This window comes from Cervus canadensis, chromosome 1 (genome assembly GCF_019320065.1).
Source record: "Cervus canadensis isolate Bull #8, Minnesota chromosome 1, ASM1932006v1, whole genome shotgun sequence".
In the NCBI taxonomy this organism is placed as follows: Eukaryota; Metazoa; Chordata; class Mammalia; order Artiodactyla; family Cervidae; genus Cervus; species Cervus canadensis.
In genome coordinates, this window is record NC_057386.1 from 46,788,525 (window position 1) to 46,811,214 (window position 22,690).

The 22,690-nt window shown below is 47.3% G+C and overlaps 1 protein-coding gene across 2 annotated transcripts in view; it reads right to left on the minus strand.

The window, feature by feature from the left end:
- Nucleotides 1–2,090: 2,090 nt before the first annotated feature.
- AATF (apoptosis antagonizing transcription factor) overlaps nucleotides 2,091–22,690 on the minus strand; it is a 102,525-nt gene continuing 81,925 nt past the window's right edge. Inside the window, exons 12-13 of one of the 2 annotated variants that reach the window (XR_006272037.1) lie at nucleotides 16,766–16,868; nucleotides 2,269–2,383 (exon numbers count right to left, since the gene is read on the minus strand). Coding sequence is in view for 1 of the 2 variants with exons in the window: in XM_043481949.1 (XP_043337884.1) it covers nucleotides 2,320–2,383 (64 nt within the window). In the remaining variant the exon portion in view is untranslated. Of the gene's footprint in view, nucleotides 2,384–16,765; nucleotides 16,869–22,690 lie in introns of both variants that reach the window. The other variant, XM_043481949.1, reaches the window with a different exon arrangement.

Consider the following 22,690-nt stretch of genomic DNA (forward strand, 5'->3'; position numbering starts at 1 on the left):
ACCATCTCATCCTCTTGTCGCCCCCTTTTGCCTTCAATCTTTCCCAGCATCAGGGTCTTTTCCAAAGAGTTGGCTCTTTGCATCAGGTGACCAAAGTATGGGATTATAGACAAATCTTATTTTCATTTGTTCCTTCCACGTTTCTGTAATTTTTGACGTGAAATAAACTAAGACAAGAGAGCAGCCTTATCTTCTCCAACCTGAAGGGAAAAACCCACGGCCTGCTTATGGCCCCACGCACAAACCTGGGCCGGGTGGGTGCTGCGGCTTCCTCACGCCTCTGGTGGTGTCTTCAGGGGCTGTGGCTTAGGAGGGCCGTGCAAGGAGGAGTCAAAATGGATGAAAAGGAAATAAGCAAACTTCACACAAAAGGGAGAAATGCTTCAGTCAACACTGAAAAAGGGCCCCGGATTGGAACTCTTTGATAATGGTTCTCGACTCATTTCAAAATCAGCATTAGCCACCAAAATGTAAAGTATTAGTTTTATTAAAATGCAAATCAATCAACTAATCTTTCTGGTAACAGTTACTGAATTGCAGTATCCGTGTCAATTAAAATAGTATCCAATTTATTCTTGGCTGGAAGGAGGGTGGTCTTCTGAATTTTAAAATGCAAGCCTCCCTTAACTGAAAATTCTGTCTACTCTTTCTCATCTCTTTGGCTTTTAATTCATTCTAATTAAACATGATGGACTCCAAATATTTTGAAGTACCTGTTTAAACCTTTTTCTTCATCGGACAGTGACTACGACAAAGGTTCTCTCTCTTTAGGAAGCGTGGTCTGTGCTGGGTGGCCAGTGGAGATTACTCACCTGCTGTTCTAACACGCGTTATCCGGGATCCTCAAGTTAGAGGGACGGGGTGGATGATCTCTATTTTTAAAAGTGATCATTTTGAAGGGAGTGAAAGTGACGGAAACCTATTTTTGTGGATTGATCTTTTAAGTAACTGGAGACAAACTGACAATTAAACATTTTTCTGACAGTCAAGTCCAAGGGGTAACTTACCAAGAGGAGGAAAACAGATCAGGACGTACCAAGGTCCAGTTACTGAGAGACAGAGAAACCGTCCTCCTCCCTGCCTCTGCCCCACCCCAAGCCCAGCAGATGCTCGCGTTAATGCTAATACTAGTGCAGACTGCATTCCGGACTCACTGCATTTGAAGTCCAGCCTCGAGGCGCTGTGTCTGGGTCCCTGGACACCTAGTCAAGGATAACGTGGGATAACGTGGGATAACGTGCCCAAGGATAACCTGGGCACAAAAATCTGTCACTTGGTTTTGACATTTTGAAACAATACCAAAACCTGGCTCTGTAAAAACAATGACTAGTTATTAACCACAACTGCCCTCAGATGCCTGGAGTCAACATTCCTTTAATTCCACAGCTCTAAAGATGCAGGCACAGGACCCGGGAGATGGTCAGCCTCGCTGGGCACATACACATTAGTTATGCAAGATCATCTCACTGCATACTGACCACAGCAGGCCAATAAATCCCCCTTATGGGGATTTAACTTTCAGCTTTTGACCTTTGGAGGAAAAACAAGTGAATCACTTCCTCCTGCTGGATTTACACCAGAGCTGATCTTAATAAAGTGATTTAGGAATGGTGAGAACGGAAAAGGCTCAGAAAGAACCTTCATGGGTGAAAAGAGGAAACAAGGAAGTCAGATTGCTGTTGAGAATGACAGACAAACACTCCACGGGGCCCGGCTGACAGGCTTCGGGGGCGGGTGTGCCTGCCCCTCCGAGCCGCAGTTGACCGCTGAACATCACCTACCTGAGTGGTGTCTGCCCCGCAGTTACTCCTTCCGTGAAGTTGTTTTTTTTAAAATCCTGGGTTCGTTTATTTTTTAGAATGTTTGACTGTACCCTGAGGCATGTGGGACTGAAGTTCCCTCACCAGGGATCGAACCCACGACCCCTGCATTGGAAGGCGAAGTCTTAACCACTGGACTCCTGGGGAAGTCCCCCTTCTGTGAAGTTTTATATTGTGAGAGAAGGCCACTGGGCTGGGGAAACAAAGAGCCTGCCGCCCTGCGGGAGCTGACATCACTCACTTGGTGCTGCTGAAGGAATCACGTGTGGCTGATGCAACAGTAAAAATACTCTTTATTTGTGGTGGTTCAAGGCCGTTGGGTGGGGAGTGGGGGGCGTGTCCTTTGTTCCGGAAGCACCGTGGGGACAGGCTTCCTGGGCCGCCTCAGGCCATGTTCTGGACCCCGTACATTCCCAGGATTACAGCCCACAGCTTCCTCCACCAGGACAGGGTGTGCAGTGGCCCCGTCTCAGGCCTCGAACTGGAAAGACGGGCACCGTCAGGCCCCATGGCCGTCATCACGGGGATTGAGTTGGCCAAAAAGGGATCGATACAGCTCTGTCCTGGAAGACAAATGAAACAAACTGGTTAATGCATTGGTTTAACTTTTCAAGGTTAGAAAAGAACCCAGAAGCTTGGAAACACCCCAATCTGAGTCTTCAATTGAAAACACAGCTGCGTAATTAAAAATGCATCCCACAGCTCTTCTTCACAAACACAGAGGAGGGGAAGAACCTGGAAGCGGCCAAACAGCAGAATATGTAAATAGTCCGGCGTGGCTGGATACCCTGTCTCCAGGGAACCAGTTTTCTATAAGTTTGCCCTTTACAGACAGGCTCTTCAAGTAAGACAACAAGATTGAATATTTTAATAGGATGTATGAGACTGCCACACGAGGAGGATTCAATCAGACATGGGATGTAGGGGATATAATTTAGTTTTCATACATTTTCCTGGACTTGGCAGTACTTGAAAAACAATGAAAATGACCCAGCAACAAGATTCCAATTACCAGCACACATGCAGCTGCTCGGCCACAGGGGCCCTTCCCTGAACCCCGCCCTTCCACTGTCCTCCGTCGAATAAGTAATTTGATTGGTTAATTTATTTCTAAATTTGGGTTTGATGTTAAAACAAAAAACAACCCTAAATGCCAGGGTCTTGGGTCCTTGAAAATGAATAAATGACCTGTCACTTGTGCTTTTGCCACCGCCCAGCAGGGTGGTCGAGGGCCCTGGGCCCCAGGGACCCCAGAACTCTTCCCTGGGAGGAGGGCCGGGTCTCCCTGCAGAGACGCGAGGAGCCACGAGCCTCCAGGCGGGTCACACCACAGTGGGGCAGGGACCAAACCTGTACCCTCAGGGAAGGAGGGCAGGCGCAGGGCAGAGGTCACAGACCAGTGAGTAAATGACCTTGGGAGAAAGCTATGCTCACTCTGTTTATGTTGTCAAAAGCCAAAACCTGCCATCCTTGACAGGCTGGCTGGTAGAAGTGCTCTCATTACCTGAGAGTCATCATGAGCAAATCTGATTTTCAAACCGAAGAGCAAAAAACTCCCCATGCTTCAGACAGCTATTACTGGTCCAGCCACATTTCAACACAAAATCTCAGGAGTCTGTTTGAATTCACCCTGCTACAGTTCTGGGTACCAACAGCGAAGTGTTGGTCGCTCAGTCATGTCCGACTCTTTGCGACCCCGAGAATGGCAGCCCACCAAGCTCCTCTGTCCATGGAATTCTCCGGGCAAGAATACTGGAGTGGGTAGCCGTCCCCTTCTCCAGGAGATCTTCCCGACCCGGACTGAACCCAAGTCTCCTGCATTGCAGGCAGATTCTCTACCATCAGAGCCACCTGGGAAGCCCAACAGAGGTTCTCTAATTAGAAACCCCAGCAACAGAAATAGCATATTGAAACTTTTAAAACCGGGAAAAGTCTTAAAGAAAGAACCACTGAAGCAGTGAATGTAAACTAACCTTGTCATGCTGGGGACCATGAGGCAGGCAGGGAAAGTGTGGCCAGAAAACAGTGGGTCTCCCATATTATTATAGGAATGTTATGGCAAGAACCTGCCGGTACCCTCAGCTGACCATGGTGTCCCTGGGCCAACGACAAAGGCTGCGGTTCGCCGGGAGCTGCAGGGTCTCTTTTGTTCCTGAGCGATACACATCTGCCCGGCTTAGCCCCGCACGTGTGCTCAAGGGGGCAGGCGGCTTCGGACTACATGCAAATGACAGGCAGGCAGCCCCCTTCCGGAGGCAGTGGCTTCTAAATCACCGGCTCCATCACACAGAAGACAGCCCTGCCCTGCCCAGGCATGACTTGCTCACGCAATGGCCTGCCTACCTGCCAATAAGTGCAAGTCTCTCTGGCCATTTCCGCAAAGAAATTAAACAGTGTTAAGGGGAGGGTCGTCATGACAAAGAGGATGGTGTGGTTTTAAGGCTGTGAAGGCACATCGCCACAGAGCCCTTCATGATCACTCCTTCCAGGCTTGCCCGCGCCAGACCCATCATTACCACTAAGCAAATGCTTCCTTTCCACGCCGCGACATCAGTGAACTACTAGGGCTACGCGGCAGTCACTGCCCGCAGCAGGTTCACGTGTCAGGAGCAGAGAGGGAGATGCTGAAACCCGTGTTTTGATAGAACATCATTTCACACTCAGGTGGGCAAGGCAGACAAACATATGCAGCTGTTCATGGCAAAGCAACCTGGACAGCAGAGTGGTCTGGATTCTTAAAATATTTTTTACAGCAAAGAGAGAAAAAATACAAGTCAGGGATTATTCCCACCTGAGAATCCCCAAGCAATTTCAATTCCAAGTCCTCCTTCACCCACAACCACCAATGAGGGACTGTTTTCACCCTCAAAGTATCTCAGACATCCCTGCTGCTCCAGGCACCTTCATTTCAGAGCCTACCATCTCTCACCAAGAAGGTGGCGACAGACTTCTCAGCGACTTTTCTGTTCCCATCTCCTACCCATTGTCCACGACCCTCAGCCCCGACTCTAAAGGCTCTAGAGATGGACAAAGCTGACCCTCCTGGGGTCCAAGAGCATGATCAGGATGAAGACCTCCAAACTCCAGCGGCTCAGCTCAGCTCCCGGCCCTTCTTCCCTGCAGAGGCCCTGCCTGGGGCGGAGGTGGGAAAAACACGGCCATGAAGGTGGGGTCTGTGGTCTGGTCCTCAGCCTCTCTGCACGGCCCCTAACACAACTCTCCAAAATCCTGCAGCCCCTGCGCATATTTTTAAATTGACATAAAATTTTTCTCGATAAATGTAATAGGCACAAAGGATATAATTATCAGAAAATTGTGCATACTAACTTTTAAAATAAAACTCTTGCATCCCATTTGTAATACACCCCATGGAACCTATGTGCCACACTGATCTGATATCCATCACCGCTCATTTAAACAACACGTAAACAAACTTGTTAACTTGGAAATTTTACAGCATCCTTTTCTTCTTAAACTTGGATTTCCATTTGATTTTTCCCTATAGGTTTTTGTCTTAATATAATTGATTTATGCTTGAAAGTCTTTTATTGATTACTCTATGATACTTTTTAGCCACAAAAATAAGGATGCAAATTGATGCACTTTTTGAAATTTAAAAAGTTGAAACAAAAATATTTTAATTTCTTGGGACCATAAAGCTCTAAGTTAATTTTGAAAAATTATACTTCTGGACTGTGTTATCACTGTAATTATTATTAGGATACAACTGATATATACAATAACAATATAATAAAGTTTGGTATAATTTTGGTAAATTTTTAATTTGTGTAAAATGTTACTGGAAATTATCTCTTAATGATATGCAGAGGCTTCCCCCTCCATTCCCATTCCAGGGATGAATATTATTTATCACTAGAATGAAAGGAGGTTCAGCAGCGATTCTATCCTACTTTTTAGCTTTTGTAGCCATCAGTGATGAGAAACCTTGCCATGAAAACAAGTAGATGTGGGAAAGGGAGAGTTTTGTTACAGCAACGACACTCAGTTCTTCTAATTCCTGCTGAATTAACCGCCATTTCCCCCTAATCTCAGAGTGATCTCCCACCAAAAATTAGTTTTAATGATCTATCAGCTGACAACTCAATTAGGTTCTCCTGCAATCCTGCTGAGAATAAAGACCTGGGAGCCACCTGCCCATCAGGGCTGTTACCTGGTCCCGGGTCCCGGTGGGTCGCAATCCCTGCCCTGATATGTTGACTGCTCCTTTTGTGAGGTTCCCCCACTCCGGGGCAAGGAGGGGCTTCGTGTCCAGTGAGGACAACTGTGAAAGGCAAGGGAGGAGGGGAACCTGCAACTCCGCTTGGCCAGGACCGCTGCAGGAAAGAGCTGGAAATTGATTCCTGCCAACTCCCTGTGGCTCCTTTCCCGGGGAAGATGTCTGCGTGGCACAGAAGGAAGACTGAGGTGGGAGTGGGGTGGGTTCTGAGCGGTGCCCCCAACCCAGGCGAGTGCTCAGCCCGGGGCCAGGGCTCGGGGAGGGCAGAGGACCTGGAAGGAAACAGGGCACACGCGGGTCCCCTCCCAGAGCCAGGAAACAAAACCAAAGACATAACTGGGAAAGGAAAAGCCATGCTGGGACAGAGGGACAGCCCGCCGTCTGCTGCAGAGCCTGCCCCACCCCGGCCCCAGCATCTCTCTCAACCAGGATTTAGCCACGCAGAGAAGCTGAACTATCAATCCTTCAGGTTAACCTTGTCTCCATCCGATTCTCCAGGGTAAGCGAGTAGTTTAATACTTGAGGTCCCCTTAAGGCTATGCATAATGAAGTTTTTTTTCCTTAATACATAATTCCTGCTCCCTACCACATTAAGAGTCCAGATTTGAATTACTAAGCTGAAATGCCTTCCCCCCTTTGTTACCCTGCCCCCCACACTCTCGGCCTCAATGGCCAGTGGGAACGTCCACTGTAGGAAATGTATTAATGGGGGTATCATGCAGGAGAATAACCCACAGAGTAATTAACAGGACTTGGACCTAAGGTAGAAGGTCGATAGCAGGGGCTCTTCCTTGAATTAAAATTTAACTTATCCTTTATTGCAACCTACAAAAGCAAGTAATGAGCACTAACATTTTTATTTCTTTTAAACTGTCATTTAGGCTATAGAGGGGATAATTACCTATCTCTAGTGTAGTAAGGTTTTATAACCCTTAGTGAGGCATTTTCTAATTTAATATTTTTACTATATTATCATAAAACCTGTTTCTGGAAAAAAATGATCATGGATTAGCAGCCATTTTCCATAAAGACAGAATGTATGTGTGTGTGTGTGTGTATATGTGTGTGTACTAGAACTCAGCCTATTTATTATGTGATGTGAAGAGACCCAAGTGTGCCCAGTCAAGCTGGCTGTGAGATGCTATCCCTTGAGTGGTGGGCAAGGCTCAAAGGGGCCCTAAATCAAACGGGGGTGGACGTGTGTCAAGGTGCAGCCCAGCCGCACGCACTCCTCGCCGACTGCGGCACAGCCCGGGACAGAGGCGCATCTGAGCCCACAGAGATCTGGGCAGGGGTGCGGTCAATGAGGCCAGGAGCTCGCAGCATCTGGGACCAAAGGAGCTTGCGCTGGCCACACCCCAGACACCCGATTCTCCTCTTCCGGCCCGGATACCTCCAAGCTACATCCACCTGGCCCTGTGGCCTTAAAAGCAGGCAGAGGAGAAAGCAGCCAGGGCACTGCACCCTGAAGAAACCCGCACAACCTCCAAAAGTACCTCCTGGTCCCGGCAAGTACGACACGCCGGGACTCCAGCCATTCTTCCCAAGGTGCCAGTGGAGATAACCGCTGCCTTCCTGATTAAAACTGTATGCAGAATTTGTTCTTGATTAATTTGAGACTGCTCATCAGTTGCTTCACTGGGGGTGAGGCAGGGGGGTTCCTCCTTATATATTTAAGATGCGTCCACGAGGGCCCACCCTCCCTGGTAATCCCCTCCTCGGCCCTGCACACCGAAGGGCCTGTGCGCGTGCTTCTGCGGGGCTCCATGTCTTAGACACACACTTGCGAATCCAAGGATGATGAAGTGCACAAAGGGAACGTGAGTCTAGGCTCTGATCGCAATAGTGCTCCTGTCCAGCAGAACCTTCACTGAACCCGAATCGTTGTCAGGACAGACACGGCCGGAGCAGAAACTCACATTAACCACCGTGGTTGCTGACGGCAGATGTGCTTTTAATAATTATTGGTGATGTTACTGATGCAGGATTTTGTTTATGTTTGTGTTTCAAAAACATTTTACTTGTTAGTGCTGTGGAAGCTTATAAACCTGTATCAGGTGAGGATGGTTCCTTGGCCTCAGAGTGTAACACACAGGTATAACAGATTCACAACATACATGTGAATGCCTATCTGTTAGGTTTTTGCAGGATTATCAAAACAGGAATGACATGGCAGAGGCTAGGCTGGGAAGGTGATCATGTGGAGTCACTCTGTTGGGACAACCCACTCCATTTGAAGATGTGGGAACACTCTTCCTCCGGCTGGGCCCCCCTCTGCCACTGTGGGACTCCCACCCATGGTCTGGCCATCTAGAGCCGAAGGGACAGCTATTCCCTGGGGCAGCATTTCAACTACTGCTGTCTTCTCCTAACTAAGTCTGGTCTTTTCCAGGTGGAAACAAACACTCTGTCCCACTATAACAAGGCTGGGCTTCTCCTGCCAGCCTGGCAGGACCCCTCTGAGCCCTTCAGGGGCCCGAGTCAGTGTCTGCACCCTCTGAGCCCACCTCACGGGTCTGGATGGTCCAGGAGGCCCAGGCGTGCAGGGTAGGCTCTGTCGTCACCTCTGTCTTCAGCACGTCCTTTCCTGCCCTCACGGAGCTTCCAGTCTCTCTGTTCTGTCTGCAGGCAGGCCCAGGGCATTCCACATGCCAACTGAAAAAAGCTGTCTTGCCAATGGTCACTTGGCCTCAAACCAAGGGGTCCTCCTAACGCAGCTGCTAGGGTCTGTTCCCCAGACACTACAGACAAGATGGACCTTCCTGCATCTTTCATTCCTCCTGCTTCTTCTCACCCAAATCCATTCTCCTCTGTATCAGAGACTTTACAGGTGAGAGAAAGATGTCTGAGAACTGGTTCTATGGCCTAAGAGGGGGAACTGTGTGAATTCAGACAGCAGGTGGCTGCCCCGGGCCCCAGGGGCCGTGTGCACACACAGCCGTGTGCACACACAGCGGTGGGATCGGGGGTGGGGGGCAGCGGTGGGATCGGGGGTGGGGGGCTGTGTGCACGCAGCGGTAGGATCGGGGGTGGGGGGGCTGTGTGCACGCAGCGGTGGGATCGGGGGTGGGGGGGCTGTGTGCACGCAGCGGTGGGATCGGGGGTGGGGGGCTGTGTGCACACAGCGGTGGGCTTGGGGGTGGGGGGGCAGTGTGCGCACACAGCGGTGGATCGGGGTGGGGCAGAGCCCCCAGCCGAGACTTTGTCTGTCAGGAAGCCTGGACAGTGAGGAAGGCAATGCCAGTGAAGGCACAGAAGTGCATCTTGTAAGGAGGGAGTACCACTCAGGGTGATGTAAAAAGATCACCAGAGTAGAAAACTCAGAGTTCCTGGGTAAAGCCAATAGGTCAGCACTTAACGCCCTCCCTCTCCTCCCAGCATCCCCAGCAACAGAGTGGCTTCTCCCCTGAAATGCCAGCACAACTGCATGCCAAAAAACAATACACAGAAAAAGCCAAGAAAGGTGAAAAGAGGGAAAAAGCAACCTTCTCTTACCGAGGGCTGTTTCTTAACAGGGTCAAGTGAGCAGAGTAACAGTAACTCAGAGAATACCCTTACCTCTCACCAATTACCTACAACTGGACACAGGGCAAACCTCCCTTTAGAACCAGGCTGAACGCTCCATAAGCTACAGGACAGCTCACCGCAGCTGCCCAGACCTGCCGGGAGGTGGCAGCACACGACGCACTTCTCTGGACCAGGCGACTAGCGCGGCTCCAGCACACTGGCCGTAAATTACCCGTCACCTCTGCTCTCCTCACCATCCTCCCCGGTGCTTGAAGGAGACTCTGGAAGGTCTGTTCCAATTCGCTCCTTTGGTCAGGTCAGAACCGGGTCCTTCAAACCTCTGCAAATGCTTTTAGCCCCACAGCTTTAAATTACAGATGGTGACATGTGACCTGTCTCCTAAAGATCAGACTCGAGATTTATAAATGTTCAAAGACACAGGTTCAGGTCCCAGACAAAGGAACTGAAGGAGGAAGGATGGGTGAAAGGATGCGAGGGGTGAGTCTGCGGGGCTTTCTCCCCACCCATGTTCCCTCCTTGTTCTCATGTCAGTTACAAATTCACTCCCCTTAAACAAGGAAGCAAAACACTTCAAACTTCCATCATTCTACCACTAGTTTCAAGTCTTTCAAATTCTTTTATAGAAATATAATTTACCTTGGTGGGACTTGCTAAAAAGAAGAGGTGGGGCCGGAGGGTGAGGAAGAACCACTCAACAAAAGGGATGTCGCCTCCTCTCCTGTGCGTTAATATTCCATATTCCTGGGATGATTTCCACTTTCACAGTTTGACTGTTTTATAACAGATTTGATGCGAGAGAAGACAAATGGCCTCACAGAGGAAGGACGACAAATCATCTCACTGCTTTTAGTGGGGTTTTCTCTTTATTTTTATTTACTTTGATTCTGTGTCTGGGCTGGGGAGCGCTCTGCCTTGCTGGAGATGTTTAATATTAACGTCAGGCCCCCGCGACCCTGGCAATAGAGTTGGCCGGTGTTGTGTTTACGGCGTTGTGACTGCTGGCTTCAGGAAGATGAAGCTCCTCGTTCAAACGGCAGCCCCTCTGACAGCGCCTGTTAAAAGCCATGGGGATGCTTCACTGCTTGGATGTGAATCACCTCCTCCAGCCGCAGGAAGGGGAGGCTGACACTGAGTTACATTTGTATCCCTATCAAGACCTCTGCCCAAGGACCCAGGGCCTGGGTGGGGGGCGGTGTGTGATCCTTTTCTCAGATCCTTCTCATAGCTACTCCGAGGGGGTCAAAACACACAGGAATAAGCGAAGATGTCTGTGGTCAACCCGGAGTTTCAGCAAGGCATTCCATTACTGCCGGTGCTAATCTGAAGGACTGACTTGACCAAAAAAACCTAGTCCTGATCGGAACATAAAAGCAGCGACTTTTTTTATCCGAACATAAAAGCAGCTCGGGACACGGAGCCCTGGGTTTAGCTCAGCCCACAGGACACAAAGGTCCCGCAGGGTCCTGGGGGCAGGAGCCGCCCGCCCGCCCAGGGGGAAACCCTCTGTGTCTGCTCCCGCTCTGCCCTCCTTTTCCCTTCCCCCCACCGCCCTTCCCTGGGTCCTGTTCTCCGCCCCCCTCCCTTTCCCTGGTAAACCATCCACACTCGCAGCCCCAGCGAGCTCCTGGGTGTGAAGGGAGCACTGCACCCAGGGACCTGACTGCGGACCTCACCAGGCCCCACGAGGCTGCTCTGCCCCTAAACGACCTTTGTTAAACAGCACACAGTATCTACATGTGGAATCTGAACATACGATACAGAGGGGCCTGTTTACAAAACAGAAATAGACCCACAAACGTAGAGAACAAACTTATCCTTACCAGAGGGGGAAGGGGTGGGAGGAGAAGCTAGGAGTTTGGGATTAACAGACACACACCAGTATATACAAAGCAGGCAAACGGCAAGGACCTACTGTGTACACAGGGAACTATATTCAGTGCCTTACAATAACCTACGGTGGAAATGAATACGAAAAAGAGATAAATGTGTCTTTTCATACACACACACACACACACACACACACCTGAATCACTTTGCTGTATACCTCAAACACTGCAAATCAATTATATTTCAAAAAAATTTTAAAAAACAAACTACCTTTGTTAGTCATGTCCCACACTTAACTGTTTAATGGCAGGAAGCTACAAAGTTATAGGGATCAACACCACATTTTCTGATTAAAAAGTAAAATCTACAAGATACCTGTCTCAGCTCTATAAGATCCCTACTTGAAGGGTCTTGTTTGGACAATTTACAGTAAATGACAAAATGCAAACTGATGCCCTCCATCTGTCAATATTGTTTAGTTTTTAATGTCTTCCTTCAAAGAACTTGCCCCTCTCTCCGGTGTATCAAGAAAGAAATTTGGAAAAAGGTTTCTCCTAGCCACCTGCCAGGGAAACCTTCCCCAGTGGGAGTGCCCAGGGGTCCGGAGCTTCTAGGTATCTGCCCTGGGGCCACCTCCCCATGCAAGCGCCTGGGTTCACCAGCCAGTCACTGAAGTCAGCAGTCTGATGACCTCAGCTGGTTACAGGGCTGGTTTTTAAAAGCCTGACTGCTCTGTACAAAATAAGTAGTTTGCGTTTCTGCCCCTGGAAGCTGGGGAGCCCGCTGTGTTGCACGGCTGTGCCTCCCCTGCAGGATGGAGAGGCGGACAGGGAGGCTGAGCGCTGCCAAGTGCGTGCAGGAGAAAATGTGTATTGATTTCTTCTTTCTTATAAAGGAGCACAAAGCAGTGAGGAACAATTGGTCCTCTTTGCTGCATTTCACATTCCACACAGGACAAAGGGCCCAACCCCCACCAGCCTCTGAGAGGCAGGAAGGGGAACCTCGCGGGGCAGCTCCTGGGTGTCAGAGGCCACCATGGCGTTGGGGTCCACTGCGGGGGCGGGGGACGACATGCCCAACACTCTGGGCTGCAAATGCCTCCCCTGCCTCCAGCCAGTAATCTCCCTCTCCCGACTGATGTTTCCTCATCTGTATTGGAGAGGAAAGAGCCTTCAGTCTTATTTACCTTTTAAGTGGAGGTGCCCAGAGGGTAAAAGAGTTAATGTTTATAAAGTGTTCTGCTCCCCAGAGGGAGACAATGGATAAAACACAAGGTGTGGTTATGGCTCATTCAAGACCTCATTTCCAGGGTAGTTAGTAATAGCTTCCCATTACAGATGCCTGCTCCCCAGCACCTGGAACTGAAAGTACACTCAGGCGATGCCCTTTATCTAAATATCCTTTTTTTGGCTTGACACTTAAAACCAACACTAAAAATAACAAAAGGAAACCGGGGACTATTACGCCTTGTTAATGCACATACAGGAGCCATTCCAGAGCTGTTTTCTTCTTAAACCAAACAAAATCCTGAGAGTAGTCCAAAAAAAACCCCAAAAAACCTGACCTACAATGAGAATTGATCAACCTAGGGCCCTGTCCACACACTCTGTTTCCATGGTAACTAGTAATTTGTAGAAGGGCCACCAGAAACCACACTCAGTATGGTTATCACAGCCAAGATGGGCAGGAGAAGACCTTCATAGACACATGTCTGTGGTGTAGACTTGTGACCTTTTCCCAAGGCTCAGCCTAAGTAAAACGACCTCCAAAACTCTCGAGGTAAAGAATGAAGTCCCAGGGCTGGACTCTGTATTTCTGGGCTTTTCCAGCTTGGCCAAGAGCAAAGAACAAAGCTTGGAGCTGGCCCTTGGGCGGCGCAACGTTCTTGTGTGGAGACAAAGCCCGCAGAGGATCAGGGCCCGCGCTGCTGGTGAACTGGCCAGGGGCAGGGGGTGCTGGGGGAACAGAGCAAAGTGAGGACGGTCCCCAACGCTTGACCAGGGCTTCCCTGGAGGCTCCGTGGTGGAGAGGCCACCTACCAGTGCAGGGGACACGGGGGTTCGACCCCTGGCCTGGGGAGACCAGGCTCTGGAGCAGCTCCACCCGTGTGCCACAACTGCTGAGCCTGTGCTCCAGGGCCCGGGAGCTGCAGCTACCAAGCCTACATGCTGCACACGCAGCCTGCTCGTCCGGAGCCCACGCTCCGCGGCAAGAGGAGCCGCCATGAGGAGAAGCCTGCACAGTCATTAAAAAGAAAAAGATGCTCGACTCAAAGATCTTTCAACTTGACAACAGTGTGAATGCAACATGCGTTTAGTAGAAGCTGTACTTCGAATTCTGAACTGTGACCTCTCTCTTCCTGGGCTGGCAAAGCGGGGGACCCCCTTGTGATGGTGACAGTGGACAAGCGACACACAGCACTCTGTGCCCAGACAGCCCTTCTGCAGTCCACCTGCAGTACAGTATTCGATTAGTGATATGATCGACACGTCACTTTATTATGAAATAGGCCTTTGCGTTGGATGACTCTGCCTAACTGTAGGCTACCGAAGTGTCCTGGGCATCTCTAAGGTGGGCAAGGGTCAGCCGTGATGTCAGCAGATTTACTGTATTTTCAACTTACCTATGATGGGTTTATAGGGGTCAATGAAGATCTTTATATTAGAGTTAAGAGTTAGATAATATGGAGCAATCTCAGTAAAAGAGGCAAAAAAGTTTGTTCATCTATCTTACAGGACTGTTTGCAAAAATAATCTTACCAGCAAATTACTTACAAGCAATAGACTCAAGCTGAAGGCCTTTCAAGGCATTTCAGACAGGAGGCCTATAGCCAATTCTTCTCAGGTGTACACAAAAATGGGTATGTCTGCCTCGCAGGCAAAGGGACAATGACATAGTACGTACATGTGTGAAAACATAAATTTTGTTTAACTATTTGTACAGGTATCATCAAAACAGTCCTTTCAGAAACAAAAAATTACAAAGAACACTTCATTCTCTAATGAGGACTTCCCTAGTGGTCTAGTGGTTAAGAACCTGCTTGCCAATGCAGGGGACAGGGGTTCGATCCCTGGTCCAGGAAGATTTCACATGCTGTGGAGCAACTAAGCCCATGTGCCGCAATTACAGAGCTCACACTTTAGAGCCCGAGCTCCACAAGAGAAGCCACTGCAACAGGAAGCCTGCACATCACAAGATGATGTGCAGAGAAAGTCCAAGTGTAGGAACAAATACCCAGCATAGCTAAAAATAAACGATAAAATAAAAAAATACATAAATGTTTTTTAAAAAAGAATCTGATGAGCAAGAAGGACTATTTTCACCTTACAAAGCTCCAGGAGACGGTGAAGGACAGGAAAGCCTGGGTGTGCTGCAGTCCATGAGGTCGCAAAGAGTCGGACACGACTGAACAACAACAGAAGTCCAAAGAGAAGATTTCTTCAAGGTCACATTGTGATCCTGCCTGTGAGCTGGGGCAGAACAGGTGGTCAAGGATCTGGAGTCAGCTCTCTAGCCTAAGGAAGGCTGACATCAACTGGGAAAAGACCTGGCTTGTTTTACAAATAAAACTTGGGCTACAGTTTTATAGCTACTGTATACATGCTATACAGTAACTAAGTGAAAAGTGAAAGTCCCTCAGTGGTGTCCGATTCTTTGTGACCCCATGGACTATACAATCCGTGGAATTCTCCAGGCCAGAATACTGGAGTGGGTAGCCTTTCCCTTCTCCAAGGGATTTCCCCAACCCAGGGGTTGAACCCAGGTCTCCTGCATTGTAGGCGGATTCTTTACCAGCTGAGCCACAAGGGAAGCCCAAGAATCATGGAGTGGGTAGCCTATCCTTTCTCCAGTGGATCTTCACGACCCAGGAATTGAACTGGGGTCTCCTACATTGCAGGTGGATTCTTTACCAACTGAGCTATCAGGGAAGCCCTTATAGTAAGTAAGGCAGCATTCAATTGGAATCAAAATATATTAATCCAAATGCATGAGCATAAAACCTTGATAATACCCAACATGGGATGATAGTAAACTTATGCATACAATTTTGACTTATAAATTAAGCATTCTTAGCAAGAAAAAAAAAACCCTAATAAATGCTTTTGTGAAGTATATTAAGTACTACTAGAGAAACAAATAAACTAGGGGTTTGAGGACGAAAAAGCCCCCACTCAGCGGGTGGTGGAGAATCCGCAAAGTCCCTCTGGAAAGGCCGGTGTGGACCAAGGACCATGGACCCTGCAGCAGGACAGGACAGAGGTGGGACAGGGGACGTGAGGTGGGGTGAGGAGGTACTCCGAGGAGGGAGGGGGTCCCGGGACCTCGGGGGCCAGCAGGACAGCACAAGAGGGTGCACACCGAACCAGGCGACAAGCAGAGAAAGGGGGCAGAGCAAAGTCACCGCAGGCCTTGGTGGCAGGTTCAGATTTTATTTGGTAGGCTACCAGGAATGGTATGGTCTAAGTGACATTTCAGGAAGGTGTAATCTGGCAAAGACACACAGAAATAATTAGACCAGACTGTGGTTAAGAGGCTGTTGGTGTCATAGTGAAAGTGAAACACCAGGAAGTAGGAAAAAAAAAATTCTGGGCTCACAAAGAAGCAGCAGGAGTGGAGTGTAGAGACCACTGGACAATATATGACAATAACATCCAAGCAGATGAAAAATAAGAAAAGAAATCAGACAAATAGCTAACAGCCGGTCTTAGAGGAAGGCCTAAGCAAGTATATGTGAACTTAGTCGCTTTAGTTGTGTTGGACTCTTTGCGACCCTATGGGCTGTAGCCCAGCGGGCTACTCTTGTCCAAGGGATTTCCCAGGCAAGAATACTGGAAGTGAAGTGAAGTGAAGTGGCTCAGTCGTGTCCGACTCCTTGTGACTCCATGGGCTGTAGCCTACCAGGCTCCTCGGTCCATGGGATTTTAAAGGCAAGAGTACTGTGAATGGGTTGCTATTTCCTTCTCCAGGGGACTTCCTGACCCAGGGATCAAACCCACGTCTCCTGCATTGGCAGGCAGGTTCTTTACCACTAAGCCACCTGAGGAACCCATGCCAAAGCATAAAAGCAATGAAAAACACCACAAAGAACTTACGTGTTGGATCACATAAAAAGTAAAATTTATATACGACCAATAAAAGTCATTAATACCAACAGGTAAGCAAAAAGGGAGAAATCTACAAAAATAGGAAATATGGTATATAATCATCACATACAGAATTCATACAAACTGCAGAGAAAAATTAAACCCAAAGGGAAAAAATGGACAAAGGATTAAAAACAGAAATATAAATGATTAATAAACATACATCCTCTTCAAGGTTATCATTAAATGAGAAAATAAACGTTAGATACTTAGCCCAGTGCCTAGTGCCATGTAGGGCCTCAGTAAAGCGTCACTGCAGTGAACTCTCATATCGGCAAAGTTGTAAATGATATGAACCTCAGGAGGAGGGTACTGGGGAGAGAAATTAGTACAACCCATTATGAACCATTAGAAAATATGGATGAATCATTTTACTATACACCAGAAAACTGAAAATAAACTATCCTTCAATTAAAAATTTTTTAAACCTTTATGCCTTTGGTCCAGAAATTACCCTGCTACTCTTCAGAAGCTATTCTAAAGATACAAGCAAACCTTAGAACATGGGTTTCTATATGAATATGCTCACTGCAGCATTACCCTAAAGAGAAATAAAAACAATCAGAAATAACCTAAATGTCCAAGAATAAATACTCCATAATAGAATATTATAAGGTTATTTAAGATGCCTTTAAAAAACATATGCCATTAAAATGCTTATAATAGTTAACTGGGAAAAGGGATTCAGGGACTTCCCTGGTGGTCCAGCGGGTAAGGCTCCACTCTCCCAACGCAGGAGACCTGGGTTCAACCCCTGGTCAGGGAACTAGATCCCACATGCTGCAACTAAGACCTGGCATAGCCAGATAAATAAAATTTTTTAAAAAGAAGGGATTCACAGTTCTAATGAGATGGATGAAACTGGAGCCCATTATACAGAGTGAAGTAAGCCAGAAAGATAAAGACCAATACCGTACACTAACTCATATATATGGAATTTAAAAAGATGGTAACGATAACCCTATGTGCAAAACAGAAAAAGAGACACAGATGTACAGAACAGACTTTGGGACTCTGTGGGAGAAGGCGAGGGTGGGATGTTCTGAGAGAACAGCATTGAAACGAGTACACTATCAAGGGTGAAACAGATCACCAGCCCAGGTGGGATGCATGAGACAAGTGCTCAGGGCTGGTGCACTGGGAAGACCCAGAGGGATGGGATGGGGAGGGAGGCGGGAGAGGGGATCGGGGTGGGGAACACATGTAAATCCATGGCTGATTCATGTCAATGTATGGCAAAAGCCACTACAATATTGCAAAGTAATTAGCCTCCAACTAATAAAAATAAATGGAAAAAAAATAAAAAGGATTCAAACATACAAATAGATCTTTATAAAATATATACACAAAAAGTTCTGCAAGATAATAAGTATTAATATTATTACTATATTATTGTATGTATTAACTAATATATTAATAATATTATTTTCCCAGTGGCAGATAACATGAATTTTCCTTTGTCCTTTCTATATTTTCCAAATTTTCTTCCATAAGCATGTCTTGTTTTTAATACAGGGGAAAAATACAGTCTCTAAGGAAGGTAGGTGACAGGCACCTGAAACCAGAAGAAAGAGAACTGTCAGAGCAAAAGGACTGAATACACTGGACCAGGTTTCAAAGCCAATTATGAGGCTTAGGGTCTTTGTAATTAAAGAACGGGGTGACCATAAGAACAGGCCTGGAAATTCAGTGATCTACACTAAAATGTGAATGGCTTGACAGGCAAAATCTTCCCATACAGAAAGCATCTTTAGGGATTTCCCTGGTGGTCCAGAGGTTAGGAATTCACCTGCCAATGCAGGGGACATGGATTCAATCCCTGGTCAGGCACTCTGAAGCATATGCTTCAGAGCTACTGAAGCCCACGTGCCTACAGCCTGTGCTGTATTACACAGTTACAGCTTCTGCAACCAGAGAAACTACCACATGAGAAGCCCGTGCACCGCAGAGAGAGGAAGCCCACACACAGCAAGGAAGGCCCAGCGCGCCATAAATAAATAAATATATAAAATTAAAAAAAAAAAAAGCATCTTTACTATAGCAGAAAGAAAAAGTCATTTTACTCTGAACCAGTTTTTAATGAAGAGAAAGGCTCTGCGTATGTGTGCTGGTGGTGGGGTTGGGGGCGAGGAGCAAGCTGCCCTTCAGCACATCATTCTCACATATTTCGAAAAGCTTTCTGATGTCTCGGGAACAGGGGCAGGGGTCAGGAGCCACACTCCCAGATGCAGAAACCAGCTCTACTCAGAACTTGGCTATCTTGGGCAAATTACTTGATTGCTCTATGCCTCAGTATTCTTATCACAGAATGTAGATAATGTCAACCACTTCAGTGGTTTCTTATAAGGACTGGATGAAAATATATGTAAAGAGCTTAGTACAGCGTCTGAGATACAGTAAACATTCAATAAGTGGAATATGAGGGAGCTCCCTGGTGGCCTGGTGGTTAGGAATCTGGGCTTCCACTGCAAGGGCCCAGGTTCAATCCCTGGTCGGGGAACTAAGATCCTGCAAGCGGCGACGCTTGACCAAAAAAAATAGTAATAAGAGGTGAAATATGAAGTTATCATTCTATGTCATCTCACTGCCAATCAGAAACAGGGTGGCAGACTTAGGGTGGATAAATCAGAGCAAAGGATGAACACACTTGAAAACCGAGATGATGTGCATCCTGGCCACCCAAGCTGCTCAGGAGGCTCAGAGGCTCTGTGGGAAATGCACTCACAGTGTGTAGGGACAACTCACCTAAATTCAGGCGAAAAACATGAGCTGTTGCCTGCCTACCTGCATGTTACTTCATTGTGACTAACAAAGCATCTATACGATATCATGTTTTTACAAGACGATAATAATAGAATACAAAAACTTAAAAATAATAGTTCCTTAAGAGAAACATCTACACTCACTTTAATGCACATGAAACATCTCTTTGGGAAAAAACAAGATTCACAGTCTTTTAAAGAAATGGTGGGAATTTGCCTGCAGAAATGAGAACTATAGTCAAGAAATCCTGTTTTGAGGAAAGATTTAATCTGTTCAGCATATACAATCTCCTTCCTGAAAATGTGCTTTTCTCTCTCTCTCTCTAGAATCTGCTTGCAACCAGGGCTTCCATTTGAGAATGCAAATTCTCTAGAACTGTGTATAGACTGAACACTAGCGATTCAGGAGATACAGAGGAAACAAGAGCACTGCCTTCTTTTCAGTCGTTTTCAAAACTCTGGCCCAAGGGTCAGGTTTGAACTTGAGAATGTCCCTTCTGTCCTTTCTCGAGAAGTAAGGCCTCAGGCCCCCTCGCTCCGGGCTGGATGCTGTCTTTAATGATGATATATGAGAGTCCTTGCCCCTTGGCCCTGCTGGGGGGTGTCAAACATGGGATGCCGCCCACCCGAGTATCAACAAGTGAATTATAAACTGTGTCAATCCGAGTTAATGCAAAGCTGTAATCCTCTTTAACAAGAGATCAAATCACTGCCATGAGTTATGTTCATTCTGTAATCTGATAAGGAAGAGAGGGAGCCTCTAATAAAAGAGTAATGGGAGCTTTTAATGACGCTGGGGAGAGGCAGGGCCAGTGCAAGCGTTCCCGCTGATTAGATCAGTGTTGCATATTTGTGCGGGCTTGTTTCACCTGTCAGAACAACCTGTGTCTTTTTAGGAGATAAGAAGCCTCAGAGAAAACATCTGTATCTTAACCATTTTTGCTGGCAAGATTTTCAGCAACGAAAAGTGCTCTGTGGAGGGTATTTCTGGGGATATTAGACAATGTGCTCTCAAACGCTGAGCTAACTTCATCGAAATATTTCACCATTATTCAGTGCATTATGTCTAATAAAAAGTGTGTATGGGGGGGTAAAGTAGGTAATGGGGAATCAAAAATGGTCTAAGTAACTTCTGGGTTACCAATTAGGGCAACAAGAATGCCATGGATACAATATGCCCATACTCAGGGTGCAGAGCCACACACAAAAATGGCGCAAGAAGATAAATTGCCTGCACAAATTCTATTATACGGAGGCACCTCAAGAACAACGTGGCAGTGATGTTGACAAAGCACTTTACACGGCTGGATCACATTTGTACGTTTCTAAAACTTCAGATGTAAAACAATAATGTATTTGGTGCTTAGTGGTTATCATTAAAGGATTCTCTCCTTGTTCTTTCTAAAGCCAGGAGCTTTCTAGAAGGAGTGGGGAAAAGTGGTTTTTGACTGGGAAGGAGAGAAAGGGGGCCAAAATGAAAGTTCTTGCTGTTCCTATTGAGAATTTAAGTTCTTTGCAAAGGGATGGAGTACCTACAAAATGTTGAGATTGCTATCATTTTTGTAACAAGAAAAAAAGCTTCTTAGGAAAATACAAGAACCTAACCCTTTCCATGGACAGTACCAAAACTGGATTTAACTAATAATTGCTCTCTGAAACTGCAGTTAAATGCAAGGAAAACACCAGTTTTCTTAGGGGTACACCACGCTGACTGCTGCTGCTTGGCCTGGTTCTGTGCTGACAAGAAAACCCACGTGACAGAGTGAGCAGTTCCCATGAGCCCCCTGCCCAGAGCTGGGGCCGTGGCCAGCTCGGAGGAACACATCATGACCTGTCTCAGAGTCTGACTCAGAATTTACTCCTCCTACTTGTCACACCAGCATTTTACCGTCTGACCTTCATCAACATGGCAAACGAAGAAGAACAAACTCGGGGGACTTCCCTGGTGGCTCAGTGGTAAAGAATTTGCCTGCCAATGCAGGAGACATGGGTTCAATCCCTGGTCCAGGAAGATCCCACATGCCATGGAGCAACTAAGCCTGTGGGCCCCAACTACTGAGCCTGCGCTGTAGAGCCCAGGAGCCGCAACTACCGAAGCCCTGTGCTGCAACTGCTGAAACCTATGAGCCCCAAAGCCCGCCCACTGCAATTACAGAGTAGCCCCGCTCTCCCCTACCAGAGGGGCGGGGGGGGGGGGGGGCGGGGAGGCCTGAGCAGCAAGTGAAGACCCAGCACAGCCAAAAATAAATAAATAAAAGTCTGCCTCGGGGGTTTCCCTGCGGGTCCAGTGGCTAAGACTCCACGCTCCTGATGGAGGGGGCCTGGGTTCAACCTGTGAGCAGGAAACTGGTTCTCACACACCACAACTAAGAGTTTGCATGTCTCAGCTGGAATATTCCAGATCCTGCGTGTCATAACTAACACCCGGTGAAGCCAAAATAAATAAAAAATGTATTAAAGAAAAAAGTCTGACTTGGAGGGTCTTTCAAAAATACTGACAAAAACTCAGATGATTATTTCCACAACTGAAAAATTCTTCATTTCGTTAGAGCCATAATAAAAGGTCACCTGAATTTTCGCTTTGCCCTCCCTTCCCTCTGGTCTAACAGCACTCCAGGGCTTGCCACCATGTAGTGTAGGCTGGTTCTAAAATATCTTTGATAAGCTTGGTAAGCGTGGAATAACTTCAACAGTCAGTGAGGTGAACAGCAATCCTGTAAATCATGCAAGTAACATACTGGCCTGTTCCCGGGGTGGCGACACTACACTTAGAGGAATTCTCTGCCAGCAAAGTGACAAGGCCTTTGTCCTCCTCAGCCCGTGGATTAACTCCGCCGCTTCAGCATCGCATGTTACTTTGCCCTCCTCACAAAGGTGAGTGTAAAGGGCACACAGGAGCAGCACTGCCCAAGCCAAGACTTGCACCCGAGGGTCCAGCAACGCCAGCGATCATTTTTAGACTCATGGTAACCTCCTCGCTTGCATGCAGACGCGTTCCACAGGGGCAAAGTGGGGTTTCTCTTCTTTCCTCTCAGTACCAGGGGTGTTCATCAGGCCTGCAATAGAAACCTCCTGCTTCCCTCCTAATGGGGTAGTATGAAGTGTCAGTGGTTACCTGAGACTTTCACTAATAAGGGAAACCTGAGGGCATGTACAGTCATTTGAATCAGTATGCAAGGTTTACCTAGATGATGCCCCCAAATGGAAATCTGGTAATACAGGAGCAAACTGGGCTGCTCCACACCTTAAAAGAGTTCTTTTCTTTTTTTTTTTTTTTAAGTAGACTGCTTGAAGAGTAAATCACCTAGCATGAGAAAAGAATATGTATCAGCAGAAATTACCTAAATAGATAACACTACATAGACTGCACCA